At 46.3% G+C, this 22,338-nt stretch overlaps 1 protein-coding gene across 3 annotated transcripts in view; it reads right to left on the bottom strand.

Moving 5' to 3' along the window:
* Positions 1–1,877: 1,877 nt before the first annotated feature.
* ASCC1 (activating signal cointegrator 1 complex subunit 1) overlaps positions 1,878–22,338 on the bottom strand; it is an 84,816-nt gene continuing 64,355 nt past the window's right edge. For 2 of the 3 annotated variants that reach the window (XM_084753593.1, XM_084753594.1), the window contains exons 10-11: positions 3,443–3,600; positions 1,878–2,148 (exon numbers count right to left, since the gene is read on the bottom strand). In XM_084753593.1, the coding sequence (XP_084609719.1) occupies positions 3,484–3,600 (117 nt within the window). In that variant the 3' untranslated portion in view covers positions 1,878–2,148; positions 3,443–3,483. The remainder of the gene's footprint in view (positions 2,149–3,442; positions 3,601–22,338) is intronic. The other variant, XM_084753595.1, reaches the window with a different exon arrangement.

The raw sequence follows: 22,338 nt of genomic DNA, 5'->3' as shown, positions 1-22,338 counted from the left end.
AGTGCCACAGACCAAAGGCCTCTATAAGCCAGTTTATTTTCACAGTTCCTGAGGCTAGAAGTTCCAGATCAAAGGGTTCGGGTTTGGTCTCGGCCGGGACCATTTTCCTTGGCTTGTAGATTACCACGTTCTCACGGGGTCTCCTCAGGTCCTTCCTCTGGGTGAGTGCAGGTCTTGTTTCTTCATGAGGAAGTTCCAATTTCCTCTTAAGAACTCCAGACCAGTGGGACTTGGGTCCACCCTAATCGTCTGTTTCAAGGCCCTGTCTCTAAAAACAGCAACATAGAGGTACTGGGGTCTGGGCAGGGCACAATTCTCAAAGCAGGTGCAAAAGAAATCTAGTAATAGCCTGAAGGACTGAGGACAAAAATGGGTTAGGTAACCTCCAAAACACACAATGGCACGCCTTATTGCACCCTAGGAAACACAAAAACACACAAGTACACATTGCACTTAACTACCAGAGTGACGTCATTGTATCAGTGGCCTCTTGGAGAGTAAAAAGGCCACCAATACCTTAGTACTTTTATAAAATTAGTCAAGACCTCCCAGAAGAACTATACTTTGAGGCCAAAGAACTCAAGCAAAATTTTTAAACCTTAAAAAAGAAAGAAAGAAAGAAAAAAGCTCTACATATTTTCCAAAATGTGTGTGTGATATGTGTGCAGGTGATCACAGAGGCCAGAAGAGGGCAGAAATCCAGCTCCAGAAATCTCCTGGAGCTGGATTTACAAACAATTTTGAGTTATGTGACTGTGTGTGCTAGAAACCAAACTCAGGTCCTCTGGAAGAGCAGCAAGCATTCTTAACCACGGAACCATCTCTCTGGCTCTAGGTTTCTTAATCTTGTTACTCATCAATTTGAAAAATAAAGATAATAATTATGTTACCAAGCCCAGTGGATTGCTGTGAGGGCTGAGCCAAATACATGACAGGTGGGTATAGTTTGTTAATATTACCTACTACTGTTTGAAAGAAAAAAAAAAATCTCAAATTTGGCCAGGTATGGTGGGCACGCCTTTAATCCCAGCACCTGGGAGGCAGAGGCAGGCAGAGCTCTGTAAATTCAAGGCCAGCTTGGTCTAGAGAGATAAATCTAGGCCAGCCAGTCTATATAGAGACACTGTATCAAAAGACAAAAACAGCCAGGCATGGTGGTACACTCCTTTAATCTCAACACTTGGGAGGCAGAGGCAGGCGACAACTGTGAGGTCAAGGCCAGCCTGGCCTACAAAGTGAGTCCAGGACAGCCAGGACTACAAGAGAAACCCTGTCTCGAAAAACCAAAACCAACCAACCAAAAAAACAAAAAAAATAAAACAAAAGGATAAAAATTTTAAAACAATCCTAATTCTACTAATATCCACCAAAGTGCAAAGTACTACAAAACACAAACGTCGTCACATACATCCCATTAATCACTGCACTGCCACTCCTCATGTCACCCCTGGAAATCTCCCCTCTGTGCCTGAGAAACCAACTAACAATCCACCACCGGCCTAATGATCTGGTATCTGCTTGTGTGAGTAGGGAGCAGAAACCCTGAGGTCTGATAGCAGAACTCCTAGTTCTGACTTATCACACTGCAATTTTCCAAACAAAACCCCTTAGAACCCTACAAGTCATTAATCCCCAACACCCAGAAAAGTCATCTTCACTCCAACGGGCAAAGCTACCCGATAGCTGGGGAGAGAAGCTCTGGGGAGGCAAGTGGGGTCAAAGTGGAGCCATGTCCTTTGAAACGACCTGAGGTGAGATCTGGTAAGTGAGCGCGTCCTTGGTAAACAGAACAGTTAAGTCAGTAAGTACTGAAGCCCTGTAGCCCCAACACAGTGACAATGGTGCACAACTGCCTGACAATATTAAAGACAGCACAGTGAGCTGGGGATGCCTTTATTTGTCAATAGCCTGTGCCGCCTCACAGAGAAGCGAATGTCTACAGCACAGACCTTAACACTGAGCTCAGGAGCAGACTTCACAGAAAGGAATGAGGAACAAGAAAGAAAGAGGATGAAAAGGAGGAGTGAAAACCGAGGGGGAGGAGCGTGGGCTGGGGCTCCCTCCTCTGCCAGTCAGCTGGAGGCCAGAGGGCCTGTGGCCACCATGTTTCCAGACTTCTGATGACCGCAGTCACGGTCTGCTGCTCTCCTGAAAAAGACACAGGAAAGAGCAATCAATGTGGGATGTGGCAGAACAGCACTCAACAATTTTGTTGCTTGTTTGTTTTAAATGTATTTTTATTTTATGTGCTTTGGGTGTTTTGCCTGCATATATGTCTGGGCACTATTTACATGCCTGTGTTTGTAGAGGCCAGACGAGTGTCAAATCCCCTAGAACTGGAGTTATAAATGGTTGTGAGCCTCCATGTGGGTGGCGGAAATCAAACCCATGTATTCTGGAAGAACAGCCAGTGCTCTTAACCATTGACCCAGGTCTCCAGTCCCTTGAGGTTCCTTTGATTTTTGAGGGGAAGGCGTGGCCCCATGTATTCCAGGCTGGCCTTAAACTCTCTATGTAGCCAAGGATGGCTTTGAACTTCTGATCCTCCTGCTTCTACTTCCTAACTGCGGGGATTATAGGCATGGGCCACCATGCACCGTTATATATTAAAATGTGGTATACACAGAATGGAATACTACTCATCCTTAAAAAGGCAGGACCGTCAAATGACATGGCACAATGAATTTTGAGGACATTACGCCAGGGCAAACACTGTGCTATCTACATGAGGTACTCAGCTATCACAATCATGGACAGAAAGGTATAAAGGGTTGCCAGGGGCTGTGGGAAATGAAGGATGAGGAAATGCTTAAAGGCAAAGTTACAAGTTTTAGGAAATGAAAAGTTGTATACATAAATGCGTGGTGGTAATAGCAGCGCAATGCTATGCATGTACTTACTAAAACCAAACCTTATAGTTAAGGTGGTTGGGACAACGAATTGCATTGTTTCTTCCTAACATGCAAAACAGAGCAAGCCAACGGTGATGGGCTCAAGCTCTCCTGGACACTGGACTGTGGATGAGCATCAAAGGGAACGTGGAGTTGGGGATTCAGGGGGACCCCAGGACAATCAGCATCTGTTCTACATTTGCTTCCTTTGTTAGATGAAGGGCATGACCAAAATCAAGTTGGGTAGGAAAGGCTTGGCTTGCTGGCTCATTCCTCGTGGCTTGCTCGCCCTGTTTTCTTACACATCCTAAGACCACCTGCCCTGGGATGATACCACTTACAGTGGACTGGGCACTCTGACATCAATCATTAACCAAAATAACACTGCACAGGTTTGCCTACAGGCCAGTCTCCTAGAGGCATCTTCACCATTGAGGTTCCCTCTTCCCAGATAACTACAGCTTGTAGCAAGTTGACAAGAAGCTAACCAGCACATCAGCCAAATCCCCACAGCACCCCAGTGACTGGAATGAAGCCCTCTTCTTCATCACCTTAGGAAGACATTCCATTTCTAGTGCTTTCCATACCAACTTCAGGAGAAGTCAACCTGTCCGCAGGAGGCATAGTTTCCGAAGCTGTCCACTGAGAACCTCTGGGAGATGTGAATGGAATTGAGCTTCAGGGAACCAAAGTAAAAGTTCTCAAACTTCTGCAAAGGAAGAGATCAAAGAGAGCTGGGGATGACAACGTTCGCTGTCCCATCTGCCTTTAAACACTACACGACAACAATCCCAACCTCCCCCGCCCCATGGTTCTCTTCTCGCTGTTTATTCTGAATAATGATCCTCGAGAGGAGGGATGGGGTTGGAGTGAGAAGGGACAGCCGGTTCTCCTCATTAATCCTAAAGTCTCCCCAGAAAACGCACTAGACAGGAGAGCTGCAGAGTCCTGGCCAAGATGCATGTGCCGAGCAGACGTGACAAGAGTGTGCTGTAAACACCCTGGGGCTGCATCAGACTCACGGGGCTTGGCAAAATGCCTTCAGCTTCCAGGTACTGACCAAGGAAGACCCCTTAGAATCAGACTTTCTTAGGGCAACATACAAGTGCACAGGACACATTCCTCCACCATGTCAACAGCTCTTCCTAGGAGCACTGACAGCGTAAGCAGGGGATAAAGCTCAGTGCCGCACGCGATGGGGACAACCCAGTAAGGGACACTGGGTACACAAGTGTGCAACAGCACCAGAGGAACACTGACTGTTTATGGAAGCCCTTCAGTCAGAAGGGACTCAGCCGGCCTCCTCTAGGAACTATTCCGCAGTGTACTCTTCCATTCTGAATGCGGTCAAGAGCATCAGTGGGGGGGGGGAAGGACCTGACCTTGTGAAGATACATTCAGAAGGCAGAGTCTGAAATGACATTGGAATTCATCCAGGGGGACTGAGGGATGGCTGGCAAAGAGTAGCCTATGACCATGCCACCCTGAACATATCCAATCTAATCTCAGAAGCTAAGCAAGGTCAGACCTGTGAGGAACTGGGATGGAGGAACAGCTAACCTTCTGCTAGGAAGCATGAACGGCTCTGTTTACAGTCAGAGAGAACCCAAGAAATCCTTCCTTTTTCTCTCTCTTTTGGTCCTGGGGTAGAGCTCAGTGTTTCTACATGTGTTTCACCTCTAAGCAGTCTTTCAATATAAGTACCCAACAATGCTGAGTGGGACCTCCCAGTGGAACACACTGGAACTGTCTCTTCGCTTACTTTTAAACCAGGCCCCATACCCATGAACTCCAGGCACGGCCTCCTTTCTTCTTCCTGCAATTAGTGGCCTAGAAAGGTTCATTAAAAGCTAACTTTACAAAGTCCAGTAAATATTGATTCTTCAACATGACATCAATTTGACCCCAATGGATCTATGTGGAGGCCGTGAGCTGCACTGTCTGGTTGAAAGAACAGCTCTCTCCTGCTCTGACTTACACAATTAACTCTGCTTCCAGGCTCAGGCAGCCTGTGCAAACCACACTCAGTCTTCTTGTAAAAAAAAAAAAAAAAAGAAAAAAGAAAAAAAAATTCAGGCTGAAATAGTTATCTACTAATCCCTTTGCTGAACATTAATCTGAAGTGAAAACCACGCAAACAAGACTGACAGATTTACAGCTTTGCAAACTGAAGCCCTCTAGGTACAGAAAATACATAATAACCAAGAGGCAAGAGGAGGGACAAACAAACAGGGGGTGCATGCCCTACAAGTTACCCCAGAAGGATTGGTGGCCCTTGAGTCCTCTACCTTGTCTCTGTGTCCACAGTCCCAAGTAAAGGAGGTACCACAGCAGGAGCTGCAAGTGACCCACCTTCCACCTAGAAGGACTGGGCTTTTCCTCCTACAGACCCCAGAGACACAGATGCCCAGGAGAATCCTCACTACATTCAGGTTGATGAATGGAAGCAGCGCACATGGTAATAACTAAATTAGCTAGATGTGATGACAATGAGGTACTCGAGAATATGAGGAGGAGGAGAAACAAATTCTTACACCCTACGAGGCCAGTGCAGGCTGTGCAGACAATGGGTGCATTAACAGCGCTCACGGCCAACAACCCATATGGGATAAGAGATCCCAATGAGCAGAGATCCAGCAAGACAGACAAGCAAAACTGCCTTGTAAATTGTAAATGGTTAATGAGAATCAGGAGTTTCTTATGATGCTTCTAAAACCTCTCTATTCTCTACATCTTGCATTTATTTTACCTTCCTAAGTTCCTGCCCTCTCTTGTGTACCAGCCCATCAGGTAGATTCTGGACATAGAAGTCTCTAGCTCAGGCTAACCTTCTCTTTTTTTTTTTTTTTTTTTTTTTTTTTTTTTTACAGCCTTTCCCACCTCTGTGTCCTTGTTCTCTCTGAATGCTTAGAAAACTTTGGGGCAGATGATCTTGCAATGATTTCTCAGTTATTTTATTCCTTAGTCACTGTTATATTTTTAGTGTGAAGCCTTGCTGCTAGTGCCATCAATTATTTGTAGTGACTCATCAGAATTTAAACCTTGCGGAAGGAGGAACTGAATCCCACTATATTCTGTACCAGTATCTAGTCATCTACAGGGGACCAGTAAGTATTTGATGGGCAAAATGACAATAAAAACTTAAGCTGTAGATTCTCTCCCTGAGTCTACAAGTGCGTGAAGGGAGAAAAACATGGCATGTCCATGTGTAGGCTGAAATTAATTTATAAGTTAGCATCAAGAAACCCATGAAGAGGACTTACCAAAAACTGTATTTCCTCTAATTAAGCTGGGAGTGGGAAGTGTATCTCACTTCTAACTGGCTCTATGCATGTAGATGTGCCTTCTCTACCTCAGCAAAAATGCTTCTCGGGAGCCAGGATGGAGGTAAACACCTGCAATCCCAGCACTCAGGAGGCCAAGGCTGAAGCACTGAAAATTGAGGCTAGCCTCGGCTAGGTGAGATCCTGTCTCAACAATACAAAACAAAAACAAGCAGACATAAAAACTCTACAGCAAATGTTAAGTGTGTGGTGAGAGCACAGTCACTGTTATCTCTGAACCTAAAACGCACAACTCCCAAATTGTGTTTTGAATGGCATTCCCTAGCTCGAGGCGCCATTCTTGAAGGCTGCAGCCTGGCTCGTAGTTCTGGCCACTCTGCTTTCTGGTCTGTGATGGGAAGACGACACTCAACCTCGCATTCCGACATCTGTGAGTACAACCATGCTTGGACCAACATGGTGACTGCAGCCTTCTGCAACAGCAGCCAACACAAACCTTTCCAAGCTTACTTATGGTGACAATTGTCAGATATTTTGGGACAGCAACACAAATGTAGCTTCTCTAGGCTTCAGGGATGCAGCAGGACCTGAGGAGACACTGGGCACTGAGGGATGGGTGCCAGCAGAGCCACCCTGAGGAGACCAGAACCGAGCTGGACCTTGGGGCATGTACAAGATAGGGTATGGGGTTCAGGGGCAAGAATGAGCGTGGTGAGCAGGGCCAGGCAAACAGATGTTGGGAGGGGTCCTGAACATGACAGTGAAAAAGATCTGAGTGGCGAGAAACAGATTACAGCGGCCCCTGAGGTTAGGTTTACAAGTTAGGTCTCACGTCAGCCAGAGGAAACCTCTGAGGGGCTCTGAGCAGGCTGCTGGAAGTGTATCCTGGAGAGATTAGCCTGGGTGCAGAAGGCCATCTCACTGAAACAGCAGCCACAGAAAGGCTGGAGCAATGGGGAGCAGTAGGAGTGAGAGACAGAGAACACACTCTAGGTGTGGACAGGAACCAGGGTGAGCAGGCACAGGAGGGTGTCACAGCATTCCTGAGAGGGAGCCATTTTTGTCTGGCCTCCTCAGGCACCTGCACACTGCACATATCCCTACACAGACACATACTGCAAATACCCCTACAAAGACATACTGAACGTATCCCTACACAGACACATATTGCAAATACCCCTACAAAGACACATACTGCACGTATCCCTACAAAGACACATACTGCACGTATCCCTACAAAGACACATACTGCACGTATCCCTACACAGACACATACTGCACGTATCCCTACAAAGACACATACTGCACGTATCCCTACATAGACACATACTGCACGTATCCCTACATAGACACATACTGCACGTATCCCTACACAGACACATACTGCAAATACCCCTACAAAGACACATACTGCACGTATCCCTACATAGACACATACTGCACGTATCCCTACATAGACACATACTGCACGTATCCCTACAAAGACACATACTGCACGTATCCCTACATAGACACATACTGCACGTATCCCTACATAGACACATACTGCACGTATCCCTACATAGACACATACTGCACGTATCCCTACATAGACACATACTGCAAATACCCCTACAAAGACACATACTGCACGTATCCCTACACAGACACATACTGCACGTATCCCTACACAGACACATACTACAAGTACCCCTACAAAGACACATTCTACATGGCTGTCCATAACTAAGGTTAAATCTCCAGCTACAATGTCTCAGGCCCTTCTCCGGCCTATGACTTCCCCGACAGGCTGTGACCATGCATTTGTCATGAGCTCTGGAGCACTGTCAAGCCCGTGAAGCATGCTACCATTTAGAGCTTCACAGTCATTCTCCCCATCCCCCTCTCCCCGGGAGATAGGGTTTCTCTGTGTAGCCTTGGCTGTCCTGGACTTGCTGTGTAGACCAGGATGGCCTTGAACTCATGGTGATCTGCCTGCCTCTGCCTCCTGAGTGCTGGGATTAAAGGCATGTGCCACCACGCCCGGCCCATATTTTTATTATATTGTCTTCACAATATTAGGGAAATGAACCCTTTGTTATGAATTACAAGTAGGCCTTCGTAATTTGTTTATAAAAAGCTGTCACTTTTTTCTTTTGGCTTTATGATGGTGTTCACATGTCAATTTAAATTTTTATGAACTCACGTTTATGGTAACAAGAGATTTTTAAAACAATGTCCTGACACCATTACAATTATATGCTAAATGATGAAGGTGAACCATAAACTGCATTAGCGGTGACAATAATAAACCAATAAAAATTGCAAGAGCAAACATTAACTGAGCAGCACCATGACTGGCTGATGCTTCCTCACAACCCTGGGAGCAGAAGCTCCACTGACCCCATCTGACTCTCAGTGTGAGGCTGGAAAGGCTATGGTAACTTGACCAAAGGCACAGAGCAAGCTGATGGGGTTCAGGACAGGCCACCCCACAAATGGCACTACAGCATCTAAGGGAAGACAGGGACAGGATGATTTCTCTTCTTCCCGTGTCCCTACTCCCCTGAAGTGAATCCTAAGATACTCCCTAAAGAGACTCACTTCTCAAATCCAAGACAAAGAGCACTCTTTGTGAAGATATGACACACCTGTGACCATGGCTGTAAGGAGCAGAGGAAGCTCTGAGGGAGTGAAGTCCTGAGCGACTGTGTTGGCATAAGCATGGCCATGCCAAGGATGCCATCCACAGCCTCAGCTCAGAAGGATGGCAGTGTTCCTGGGGACCACTTGCAAGTGTTGGCAGTGAGCGCAGACAATGTCCTCTATAGCTTTCTCTCCCAACTGTCACATCCCTGGCTATTTATAGCCTGAAGAGTGCTCCCCTAGAGAGGCCTTCCTACTGAGAGTAGCTGAACCTGCCACTGTAATCCAGCTGTATACCACAAACCCTTCCTCCTTGTTTAGCTGTATTCTATAACCCCACCACCATGTTCAGCTGCATGCATTAACCCACGGCCATGCTTAACTCTACACAATCAACATGCTGAGATTCTATCTAAGAGTACAAACCACCAAACCCCAACTTCTGTTTGTGTGTCCACATTTCTGGGTTTTTTTTTGTTTTGTTTTGTTTTTTGAGACACTTTCTCTGTGTAGGCCTGGCTGTCCTGAGCTTTCTATGTAGACCAGGCTGGCCTTGAATTCACAGAGATCCACCTGCACTTGCCTCCCAAGTGTTGGGACTAAAGTCCTGTGCCATTATCTGCCTTTTTTTCATTCCCTCACTACCCCCAGTCAGGTCCAAGTCCCATGGATCCATGTAAGGACACAATCACACCACATCACCTCACTATGCTCACACAGACCTTTTTATGTTCCAGTGGCAGCTAGGGGACTGGGCACATGGAGGACTTCATCTGTGCTTGATTGCACACAGTCTGGCCTTCTCCTTCCCTTCTCTCCTCCTAGCCATGAAGAACGTTGTGCCAGCTGCCATTGGTATTCAGCTCCCTGGGTCTACAAGCTTCTCTTTGAGTTTCATATTTTCTGTGACTCCCATGATGTGTGCACATAATAGATCTGTGCTCTGTTTCCCTAGTAACCCAGCCACTATTACATTTAAAGATTAAACTCTTGAGAGATGAAGGGGAAAATTCTCTCTGCGCTCTATCAAGTCCTTCTAGTTCATTTCCATCCCATCATATTCTTTTATCCTCCAATTATATCTATCTATGACCTTCTACTCTTTATCAAGCTTAAAAAAACAGATAAGTATACTTTATTCTAGAGGCTTCTGCATTGTAAATGACTTAAATGTATATGTGTGCTTTCCCATTATTAGTCTGCATTTTGTTGGTGGGGCCTGAGCCTTGAACTATCACCCTGCCCCGAGTCTTGCATTGCTTGTGTGACCCCATTGAATGTTCTTCCCAAGCTTGTGTATCCCAGAAGACAGAACGTCCGGTCCAGAAGCTGCCCTTTGGTGGGCTGGCCAATGGGATGGACCTCATGATGGCTGCCAGGGTAAGCACCTCGAACACTCTGATATCACCTGCATGCTGAATGACACATTCCATAGGACTGAGACAGTTGACAGACACCATGACAACAGGGCGGGGAAGGGGGGGAGTAGAAGAGGTTGTGCCCAAATGCTTGGGAGATCCTGGGGTGTTCCCCAAGAAAGATATGAATACCCCTCCCCTTATTAGCATATCCCACTCCTTCAAGTCTGTGACCTCCCGGTCCCTAGTGGGTGGGAGGTGGACTTGTAAGTGGATCCTCCAATTCTCTCCATTCCTGCTCACTGCCGAATGCAGGACCCAGGGGAAAAGAGGGTTCCAGTGTGGTACCAGGACCTAGTGAGAGGAAAGAAATCTGTCTTTTCCCCTCAGGAAGCCTGACTCTAGAATTTGAGCCATGTGATCCCTCACTGTGGACAGCTCCCCTTAAGAGAGGTCTAGCCAAGCTGTAACCCTCTAGTGCATGGCTGGCAGTGATCTCTTTCCCTGAATCTGGTTTATGCGGCAGGTACCTAGAGCTCAGCTGAAAATTTTTAAATTAAATTTTGGGTGAAAATAAGTATAAATCAACTAAGTTGCTACATTGAATTAGGTACCTAAATAAAAAGGAGAAACAGAAGAAAAAGCTTAAACTACAAAGTTCAAAAGCAGCAGAAATACTCGGCTGCTCTTTTGAACTTAAGGTGGCTGGTAAAGAGCAGGAAAAGAAAGTATTCTGTTGTTTAAAAAAATAACTTTTAAATTAAAGAAAAGTTTAAATAAAAAAAATCTAGTCAAAGAATTTCAGTCATGTTGTTTTTCTCTCCTCCTGTTTTATAACAACACCCCAGGGATTCTTAAATTCTCTCACCACATCACTTTCCTGTCACCCCACACAGCTCTGAAGCTGTGGGAACCACTGTTTTTAAAACCCACTATAAAGAACAGCTACACACAACTACTGATTGTGGTAAGGACTGCAGTGGGATTTAAAACTGCCAGTGCTGTGTCCCCTGGCCAATAATAAGACACACTTGGATAGTCTAAGAGTAAGCACTAACACCTAAGTCAACGAGACATCTGACAACCATGATGTACACTCTGCTACCCTGTACTGTGTACTCCAAGAATCAGTAGAAAACTACATTCTTGCAGGTAACATGGCATACACCTTTAATCACAGCACTTGGGAGGCAGAGGCAAGTGAGTGTCTGTGAGTTTGAAGCCAACCTGGTCTACACAGGGAGCTTCAGGCCAGCCAAAGCTACATAGTGAGACCCTGTCTAAAAACTGGGGGGAAGAGAGAGAGAGAAAGAAAGAAAGGAAGAAAGAAAGAGAAAAAGAAATTTTCTTTAGTGTGTGTGTGTGTGTGTGTGTGTGTGTGTGTGTGTGTGTGTTGGGTGCAGGTGTGTATGGAGGCCAGAAGAGAACATCAGCTACTGTTCCTCAGTTACCACTGTTTTTTAGTTTTTGTTTTCTGGGACACAGTCTCACTCATGGCTTGCAGATTAGGATAGACTGGCTGGCCAGATGCCCCAGGGATCTCCCTGTCACTGCCTCCCCAGTATTACAAGTTAAAACTGAATCCCCTACCCAGAATCAGGACACACGCATGTGTGTGCACACACACGCACACTTGCACGCACGCCCATTTGTGATCCCCGAACTGGAGAGGGAGCTGTAGGAGACTGCCGGGATGAAACGAGCCTGGGCCACATAGAGCCCTGTCAGAAAACAATCCCAAGCATCCTGCTGCCCCATGCTCACATGGTCTGTGGAGCCACCATTTTTAGTTTGCACACGTTTGTTTCCTCAGGAGAGCACAGAGGGAGCTATTGATTTCTAGTAACATAGGAGTAACCCTGAAAGAGGACAAATGGCAAGATTGAAGGGCTAACTGTGCTCATTTTTCTTGGCATTCACCTGGGACCTTCAATTCCCTCCTCCCAGTCTGGTGACAAAACCATCAGGCACCAGAAAGAACTCCAACTGGGAAGAGCCTGCAGAAAAGAGACTGGAGATCTCGGAGCCGCTCACATCTGTGACCTCAAGGTACAAAACTAAAGGAAAGCCAGTCCTCTACAGACAACAACAAGCCTGCCAGGCTTCCTGCCCCTTCTTCAGTCTGAGACAAAGCTGTGTTCATAGTCCTCAAAGAGCCTTCTTTTGAAAACAATATTTATTTATGGGAAAGTGAGCTGGCTAAGTGAGTAGGAGCAGGCGGTAGCACCACTTGATGCTTAAAGCCTCACCACCTCAGTTCAATCCCAGGACCTAGAAAAAGGGTAGGAGAGAATCAACTCCCAAGGGCTTAGATCTACACACACAGACACACACAGACACACACGCACACACGTGCACACATATGCGCACATATAAACACACACACAAACACAATCACAAATGCACACACAACAAATACACACACATTCACTCGCACACAAAGACACTCATAACGCGTGCACACAAACACAACACACTTGCACACAACAAATACACGCACACATACACTCACACGCACATACACACAAACACACAAATAAATAAAAAGATTTGACTTATCTATTAGTATTGCATGTGGGTGTGTGCTGGGGTGGGGGCATGCGTGTGCTAGAGCCATGTGTGGGTCAGAGGATAACTTGCAGAAGTCAGTTCTCTCTTTTTGTGGGTTTCAGGGACTGAGCTTGGGCCATCAGGCTTGTGTGGCAAATGCTTTTACTGGCTGGCCCAAAGATTCCTCTTTTAAGAAAATGTGCTTCACTAGGCAATGGTGGCATACATCTTTTCTCAGACGGCAGAGGCAGGGGGAATCTCTGCAAGTTCAAGGCCAGTCTGGTCTACAAAGCCAGTCCAGGACAGCGACAGCCAGGGCTACACAGAGAAACCCTGTCTTAGCACAAAACAAAACAAAACAAAAGCACAAAAGAGCGCTTCTCATGCTGGATGGGCTTAGTGACCCTGACTGCAGTAAGAGAACATTCAGTTCTAAAGTTCACAGTGGAAATTTAAAGTGTGATAGGATTGAGGTTGTAATTTAGTGCTTGAGCAGTTTACCTGGCACATGTAAGGCTCTGGGCTGAATCCCAAGGAGGGAGGGAGGGAAGGAAGGAAGGAGGGAGGAAGGAGGAAGGAAGGAAGGAAGGAAGGAAGGAAGGAAGGAAGAAGGCAACATGTATCATGTCGTCCCATACAATCTACGAGCCGCTCTTGGTCCCCCTAAGTTAAACTAAGCTTTCTAATGTATTTGGTACAACCACAAATGGGCCTCAGTGGTTGGACTGACGTGGGTGGGTGGAACTGTGCTGGTCTCTCTCCCTAGGGAAGCCTGCTTTCTCTTGTTTTCACACATGTGATTAGACTTCCGAAGCCCACAGGGAAGGGGGTGTGCTAAGGAATACTAAATGCATGCTACTTTGAAGTTTCCCTGGTGTTTGTTTTTCATACTGTTTCACCAACTTCTACTTTTACACAATTATCCTGTTTACAGATAAAAGTAACAGTAATGGTACTATCTGATACTTAACCACAGCGCTTACCCACCTACCTCCCGACTCAGGAGGGCAGGTAACAGAGTAACTGAAGCTGGCATGACAAGCGCTTTGAGCTCCTTGGGAAGGCACTCCCACTACAAAGCTTTGCTGTGGTTAAATAACACCTTTCATCTAGGGATCTGAAAGTATCTTACAAATCCCAGCTCATTAACCCTTCAAAAAATGGTAGTGATGAGAACCAGTGCTAAACATAATTATTCTCACTTAAAAGATAAGAAACGGAGACAGTCTAGGACCACTAACATGGAGATGACTTTAAGAGCTCCTAGTGCTGGGCCTAGTATAGTGGCCAAGAGAAGGCTGTGACCATGAGACAGTGTACATGCTCTTGAGCAGAATAACTAATCTGTAGCCAAGATGCCCAACTTGGGAGGAAATTCCACCCTTGGACATATGCATATGCTCACAGCCAAGTGTTCACATGTTTCAGGGCTGTTACATAGCCTTTTCAACTATGAAATACCCCCCCCCAATACTTAGTCCTGAGTTGATGGTGCCATTTGGGGGGCGGGTCCTTGAAACATCAAGAATTTGGGGCAGGTTACTAGAAGTGTGCCTCTGACAATTACTCATGGTCCCTGGCCCCTTGCTTCACTCTGGGTGGGTCCTGTCCAAGCACACAGACCCAAATAGCCATGGACCAAATGCTCTGCATCTTCCTCCTGTTTATGGCCAGCATTCTCATGACAAGAAGAAAGCTAGCACACACAGGCCAAGAGTGGGAATCATATGGCATAAAAAGCTATAGTCACAACCCTTGGGAGGGTCTAATGAAAAAAAAAATCACCTTTAAAAGTGGTACATTTCTGAAGCATTCTTCACAAAAAAAGGCTTACAGATACGGGAGCAAAATGTCAGGCAGTGAGGATGGGGCTGTAGCTCAACTGGCAGAGTGCCCACCTAGCATGGCTTAATCCCCAGCATTGCATAAGCCCAGCACGGTGATATAGGCCTGAGAGGCCATTGTTCATTCGTTTGTTTGTTTTTGGTTTTTCAAGATAGGGTTTCTCTGTGTAGCCTTGGCTGTCCTAGACTCACTTTGTAGACCAGCCTGGCCTTGAACTCACAGTGATCCGCCTGCCTCTGCCTCTGCTGGGATCAAAGGCGTGCACCACCACACCCAGCGATCCATCGTTCATTAAGATACAAAAGCAAGCTGAGAAGGACCTAAGAGGTTCTTAGGTCACTAAGGCTTTGATGCTTTCCCACAGTGACCGTGGAGCTACTCTCTGCCACATGTTCCCACCTTTCAACGACAGTTTATAAAGACACCCTGTATTTACAATAGGAAAAAAATGGGAAGTTAAAATCCCCAGTGCTGCTGCTCTGTTCTCCACTGCTGCAACAGACACAAACCAACTTAAGAGGCTGAGAAGCTTGTCTGGCTCGTGGTTTCAGAGAGGTCAGTCCATGGTTGTGTGACCTCTATACCCTGAGCCTGCGGCAGCACAGTATAACTCATCTGATTGTGTAGCAGAGAAAATTTTATTTTGTGGCATCCAGGAAGTGAGAGAGAGCCAAGAAGGTACAGGAGCCCCTAATCCTCTCTAAGGGTGCATCCCAATGCACTAAGTCTTCTAAGTAGGCCCCTCCTCCTAAAGGTTCTATTTTCATCCCAATAGCACCACACACAGCTAGAGGATACAGCTTTAATATATAAGAATCTGGGGGACACTGCAGAGCCAAACTACTGTACACTTTATTACTGTTACTCCCTGGCAACAGTCTCTGGAAGATCATTCCAGAAATAAACAAAGAAATAAAACCCAATTTCCTTGAAAGGAGGAAAAGAGGAAGTTTGCTAGGAATCTTTAAAGCCACAATCTGGTCACATGGAGCTGTAATACTTCTAAAGACTGGAACAGCAACATCTACTTCAGAATAAAAGGCATTGTTGTTGGCAAGGATTTGCCATCTTTGAGTCATCTTCAAAATCAGCACTATCTCTGGGCAGGCAGGCTACTTTTAATCTGAAACCTCAGACTGCAGTGATCATGGTGCGAGAGTCAATAACAATAGCTAATAATAGCCAATAAAAAGAGGACATGGTGTTCTCACAGAAAGCCTGGGCACCTCAGAGCCAAGGAGCAAGGCCAAGGACAGTGCGTGGGAGAAGCAAGTCCTATCAGCAGCAGCGCCCATAAGCAAAGTGCAAAAGGCTGTGCTGCACAGCAGGGGACAGCTAAGACTCCTCACCTTGTCAGTGCGCCACATGTATCCACCTGCATCTTTTCTATCCACTCAAACAATACCAAAGTGCTTCATCACACTGGCCAGAGCTGGAGCCCCCATCTCTTCTCATGAGGATGGCTTTCCTTGCAAGAAGAGGGACTTCACTGTCTTTCTGCTCCCAACCACCTGCAGGTCTCTGCTGGAGTGTGGGAGAGGTCTGTTTATAGCCTGGCCTAGCATAGGGAGGTAGCAAACAGAGCCAGGGAACGGAGGCTATAAAATCCTCTGCAAGTAATCACTCAGGGCTGCGCTTTTGGACGGCTGGCCTGCACCTCACTGCTGATGCAAGTATTATCAAGTTTAAGATTGCTGTTAGGGCCAAATGACCTATTAGAGAGTGAATTAAAACCAATACATACAAACAGGATGTCAGGCGGTTCTGCTGAGCACCTCAATATGCAAAATGCTAAGGGACTTCCCCTCCCTGCAGAGCCTTTCCACTTCAGAAAAGTCGCAAGAGAAAAAAAAGGGAGTTGGGGGTGGCGGGGAGGTGGTGGAGACAGGAGGCTGTGCTGACAGGACTGGAAAGCTTGCACTTGACCTCTGAGCAGGCCGCACATGGTGCCACTGGAGAGCTGGCATCTGAGACGGCCTGATGGTAGCTCAATCTGTTGCCAAGTTTCTTCCCCCAGAAAATCCTGCCTCGAGGCATCGCTTTACCACAGTAAACTGCCTGGCGGCTGCTGGCTAGAAAAACTTCTCTGGCCTTAAGCCTGTAATGCCAACCTCGAGGGGTGGCTGCTCTCTCAGGGCTGACCCAGCGATGGTTCTGCACATAGCTCCCCTGGAAGAACAAAAGCTCATTAAACTTCGTTACCACTCTCGTTTTCTGTTTCCTGTCTGGTTACCTCCCCGCAGACAGCACTCATAACGAACGGTACTCGACCGGAAAGAGAAGGTTCACAGAAAGGAGCGCAGGTTGGCAGCAGCTTCTCCCAGGAGATGGTGGCCTAAGTGACTCTCAGCATGGGGCTTTAGAGTGGTTGGGCACCCAAGCTCTGACTGTTGGCTGTGTCAAAGTAGCAAAGGAGAAAAAGGAGATTAAGAGTAGGGCAAAGAGCTGGGGGGGGGGGGGGGAGGCGTGGTGGCACACACGCATTTAATCCCAGCAGGGAGGCAGAGTCAGGTGGATCTCTGTGAGTTTGAGGCCAGCCTGGTCAACAAAGCAAGTCCAGGACAGCCAAGGCTACACAGAGAAACCCTGTCTCGAAAAATCAAAAAATTAAAATTAAAAAATAAATAAAAATAAAAAACAAAAAACAAATAAATAAACAAAAATAAAGAGTGGGGGAAAGAAGCCCATTTCCATTCCAACTTCTCCAACATGGGGAAGGTGTCCAAAAGTTAAAAAAACAAATTAGATGCCAGGCAACAGAGCATCGACATATGCACAAACAATAGCTGTCCAAATAATCGCTGGGCTAGGAACAGCTCCTTGCAAGCTAGAAGGCAGACCACCACATGCTATCAACTACATTATTTTCACCTCATTAGCCACGACTGAGCCCTCAGCCGGAGCAACAGGCAACATGCCTTCAGTAGCATCACCAGTGCTATACACATTGTGACATGCACTTATGTCTCCATGGTCCAGCTCAGACAGCGCCTTCCCTCCGTGAAGGCGTGGCTAGATATCAAGCAAGCAAAAGGCTTTGTGGAAGAAAGTATTATCATGCCCAAGCATGCCTTGGGAGTTGAAAGCCATGACAATCTAAAAAACAGAGTAATTGGAATTCTGCTGGATTTCTAACTAGACAGCGTTCTCCCTAGCTTTTAATTTTTGACAATAATGCTCAGCCTTGATTCTAAAATGATTTCATGGCTGAAATTTTGTCCTTGTTAAATCTATCAAAGCTTCACAGTACTTACTGTTTATGTTGTGCTAAATTCTCTAACATTTAGATAATAATCAGATACCAGTGCCACCAGGGTACCTACCCACCATGCTTTCCTTCAATCAGGAGTCATGTGCGCGCATGTGCATGTGGTGGGTGTGCTCTTAGGCTTGCAGGGTTTTAGTCAGGGTTTCTACTGCTGCAACAAAACACCATGACCAAAAAGCAAGTTGGGGAGGAAAAGGTTTATTCCGCTAACACTTCCAGATCACAGCTCATCACTGGGGGGAAATCAGGACAGAAACTGAAGCAGGGCAGGAACCTGGAGGCAGGAGCTGAGGTCTCATTTGCTGCTTCCTGACTTGCTCAGCCTGCCTTCTTAGAGAACCCAGGACCACCAGCCAGCCCAGGGATGACAAAACCCGCAGTGGGCGTGGCCCTCCTCCACTGATCACTAACTGAGAAAACGCCCTACAGCTGGGTCTCGTGGAGGCATCTCACTGAGGCTCCTGCCTTTGTGACGACTCTAGCTTGTGTCAAGCTGACACACAAAACCAGCCAGCACATAAGGCATGCTTCAGAGAGGATGCGTCCCCTCATTATCTCTGGGTCCAGATTTACATTCTGATACTGTTTTTTTTTTTTTCACATTGCACTTAAAACCACACAACTAATAATATTCAGCCATAAGAAGAAATGAAATTCTTATGCATGCCATACAGTGGATGAATCCCCAAACATATCAGTGAAACACAAGCCACACGAGAAAATGAGCCTATTCCTTACATGCCACTTTTATGAGGTGCCCGGGATGGTCAGAGTCATACAGACAGGAAGAATGCAGGCACCTGGGAGGTGGGTACAGTTCCAACTTTTGGAAACAGATGGTGACAGGTTTCACAATCATGTGAATGCACTTAATGCCAGTTACATACATGCTCTTTATATTTTACAACAACAAACTACAACGGGAGCCACCATGGCTCAGTAAGCAGTGCTGCTTAAGCACGAGAACCTGAGTTTGGCTCTCCAGAGCCCACATAATAATACACACCTGAAACCTCCATGGTAGCGTGGTGGAAACAGAGGGGTCCCTGGGACTCACTGCCAGCCAGCCTAGCAAACTGCTGAACTCTGGGTTTAGTAAGAGACCCCCGCCTCAAAAAATGCTAAAATCACATTCTGCTCTTGCAGTGGACCCAGTCTTGGTTCCCAGCACCACACAGTAGCTCATAACCATCTGTAACTCCACCTCCAGGGGATCTGATGCCCTCTTCCGGCCTCCATGGGCATCCATCATTCACGTGGTACATACACATATACAGGCAAATGCTCAGACACATGAAATAACTTTTTTACATTTTAAAAAATAAACAAGGAGCCGGGCAGTGGTGGCACATGCCTTTAATCCCGGCACTCGGGAGGCAGAGGCAGGCGGATCACTGTGAGTTCAAGGCCAGCCTGGTCTACAAAGTGAGTCTAGGAAAGCCAAGGCTACACAGAGAAACTCTGTCTCGAAAAACCAAAAAATAAAAATAAAAAAATAAAAAATAAACAAGGTGAAGCATCCATCAAGCAAGACACTTAACATGAAATCTGACTTCCACATGTACATACAACCTAACCACACGTGAGCATACATGCATGCGTGCATACACACACATATACACACACACACACACACACACACACACACACACTAACTACACCGACTCTAAAGAGGACCAAAACTTGACTCAATTCTTCAGTGAATAACACACAAAAGAAAACAAACAGATCCCTAGACACAAATGCAGATAAGTATTTCCTTCAATAAGAACAGGTGCCCATTCAAAGAGTTCATGGGAATGAGCTCAGGACTGAGTATTCGTTCCTTTTCCCTCAAATGCACCAAACAGGAATCTCTCTTAGTGCTTTATGCTTAGGAGATATTTCATTCTGAGGGGAGCCAACAGTGAGTCCAGGAACAGCAGTGCCAAACTCTTGGGTTTTTTTCTGCACTTGCTGCCTTTGCCAGACTGTGGCCCATGTCTTGTTATTGTGTTGGCTAGACCCTACAGAACCTTGTCATCATCTCTCCTGGGCCAAGAAAACATGTGGAAGTATTCCAATGCCACTGCAAAGAGAAGTCACCAGTGACTGTGACTGGAAAAGAGCCAAGAGAGAAGAGGCATCACATGAGAAAAGACAGCCGCAGAACAGTGAGAGGGTATCTTTCCAGAAGAGATGCTAGCTTCATCAAAAATCCGCAGTTTGAGTTTAGTTTCATTTCAACAATGGCTTCACTGACAGCTGCATCTTTGGCACTCTCATTAGTGTCTTCACTCTCCAGGCAAACAGAGCACATAACTTTAGGGGGAGAGAGAGAGAGAGCAAGAAAGAGGGAGAGAGAGGGGGGTGGGGGGAGAGGGAGGGAGGGAGGGAGGGAGAGAGAGAGAGAGAGAGAGAGAGAGAGAGAGAGAGAGAGAGAGAGAGAGAGAAGGATGCATGGATTTGATCTGCCTCCTCCAAACAGCATACAATAAGAGACCAGGCCAGAGCACTTGGAGCTGTTCTGAAGATTCTCACTCAAGCCCCTGTCAGGAGCCTTGCAGACGGTTGACATGAGTACTTGCCTAGCACTGGGGAAACAGCAGCACTCCCAATCACCCCACAATCTCCCTATTTCTAGCCGTCCAGAATGAAGAAAGAGGGACTCAAGATGGCCCAGTGGGCAAAGACACTTGCTGCCAAGCCTGGTGACCACATTAACAAAGTGAAGTGACTCCACCCACAGTTTGACAAGACATCTCATCACAATCTTCCTACACTTCACATTTTTCTGCTGTCTGTACTGATTATAAACTTGGCAGCCACTTGCAATTCCAGTACTCAGGAGGGAAGCAGATAAGTTCGGTCGGTCAGCAGCACCTCTAGTACTCCCAAAACAAACATAAACACGCTCACTGAAGAGAGTACACAGAAATTCAATAGTACTGATTCTGAGTGTTGTTTACTAGGTATTTATTAACTCTTTGCTGTATCTCAAGGCTGTTAAATACTCACACCAATAGTACTGATGAGGTAGAGGCAGGAGAATCACAAATTCAAGGCCAGCAGACTACAAGGTAAGACTCTGTTTCTTTCTTTCTTTCTTTCTTTCTTTCTTTCTTTCTTTCTTTCTTTCTTTCTTTTTTTTAAGATTTATTTATTTATTATGTACACAGCATTCTGCCTGCAGGCCAGAAGAGATGGTTGTGAGCCACCATGTGGTTGCTGGGAATTGAACTCATGACCTTTGGAAGAGCAGGCAGTGCTCTTAACCTCTGAGCCATCTCTCCAGCCCTTTTGTTTGTTTGTTTGTTTTTTTGAGACAGCGTTTCTCTGTGTAGCCTTGGCTGTCCTGGACTCACTTTGTAGACCAGGCTGGCCTTGAACTCACCGTGATATGCCTGCCTCTGCCTCCCAAGTGCAGAGATTGAAGGCATGCACCACCACACCCAGCTAAGACTCTGTTTCAAAACAAACAAACAAAAAATGTGATAGGGCTCTGCTGCCCGTTCTGTTGTTGCTTTCCCCTGGCAGGACTGCCTCGCTGGGCCACAGGGATGCCTTCAGTCTTGATGCCACTTGATTTGCTGGGGGATTGGGGGCGGGGAGGGGGCAGGGGTACCCCGGAGGGGAGAATGGAGGGGAGAAGCAGGGAGGGAGGGTTGGGGAGGACGAAGGGAGGGGACTATGACCAGGATGTAAAATGAATAATTAATTTTTAAAGTGTGACACATGTAATCATCAAGCAGAGTTATGGCCAAGCCTACACAGAGAAACCCTGTCTCAAAACCGCCCCCACCCAAAAAAGCAGCGGTGTACTGAGTGAGCTAGAATAATTAACTAGTGGTGGGAAGATAAGTTCATAAACTGCTTATCACACAAGCAGCACCTAAGTTCAGATCCCCAACATGTGCAACCCAAGTAATACATTTCTTAAAAAAGAAAAACTAGTTGTATAAAAGTTTTAACAAACAATAATGTGAAGAATGACAGAGGAGACCTGAGGTTGATCTCTGGCCTCCATACGAGAGCACACACACACACACACACACACACACACACACACACACACACATGTATGCATAGATACACACACATACATACAAAAAGAATGATTGAGCTAAACTCTAAATTTGAAGTCTGTGGTCAGCAAGCTTCTGTAAGAGGCCAGATGGCCACACACTCGGTCACATCAGTGCCAACTGGTCCCATGAGGCCATACTATGCTCCAAGACAAGTGTATGAGGCCCACAGAAAGACTAACCACAAGGCCTCATGAACGTCAGTGAAGGGCTCTGCCACTGTGCCACAGCCTGCCTTCAACATTTTTATTTGAGTACCACATAATTTTCTAATGCCCTGTGACACTTCCACTGTGTTGTGTCCTGTGCCACCACTAAAAATAGGGAGCTCACTTTTAATTTCTTTCTTTCTTTCTTTCTTTCTCTCTCTGTCTTTTGTTGTTGTTATTGTTTGTTTGTTTGTTTGTTTGTTTGCTTTTGGAGACAGAGCTTCTCTGTGTAGCCTTGGCTGTC

Source organism: Acomys minous (assembly GCF_964271855.1).
Source record: "Acomys minous genome assembly, chromosome: 13".
NCBI classification, from domain to species: domain Eukaryota; kingdom Metazoa; phylum Chordata; class Mammalia; order Rodentia; family Muridae; genus Acomys; species Acomys minous.
Note: the sequence above shows the minus strand (reverse complement) of the source record. Positions and strands in the feature narration are given on the sequence as shown.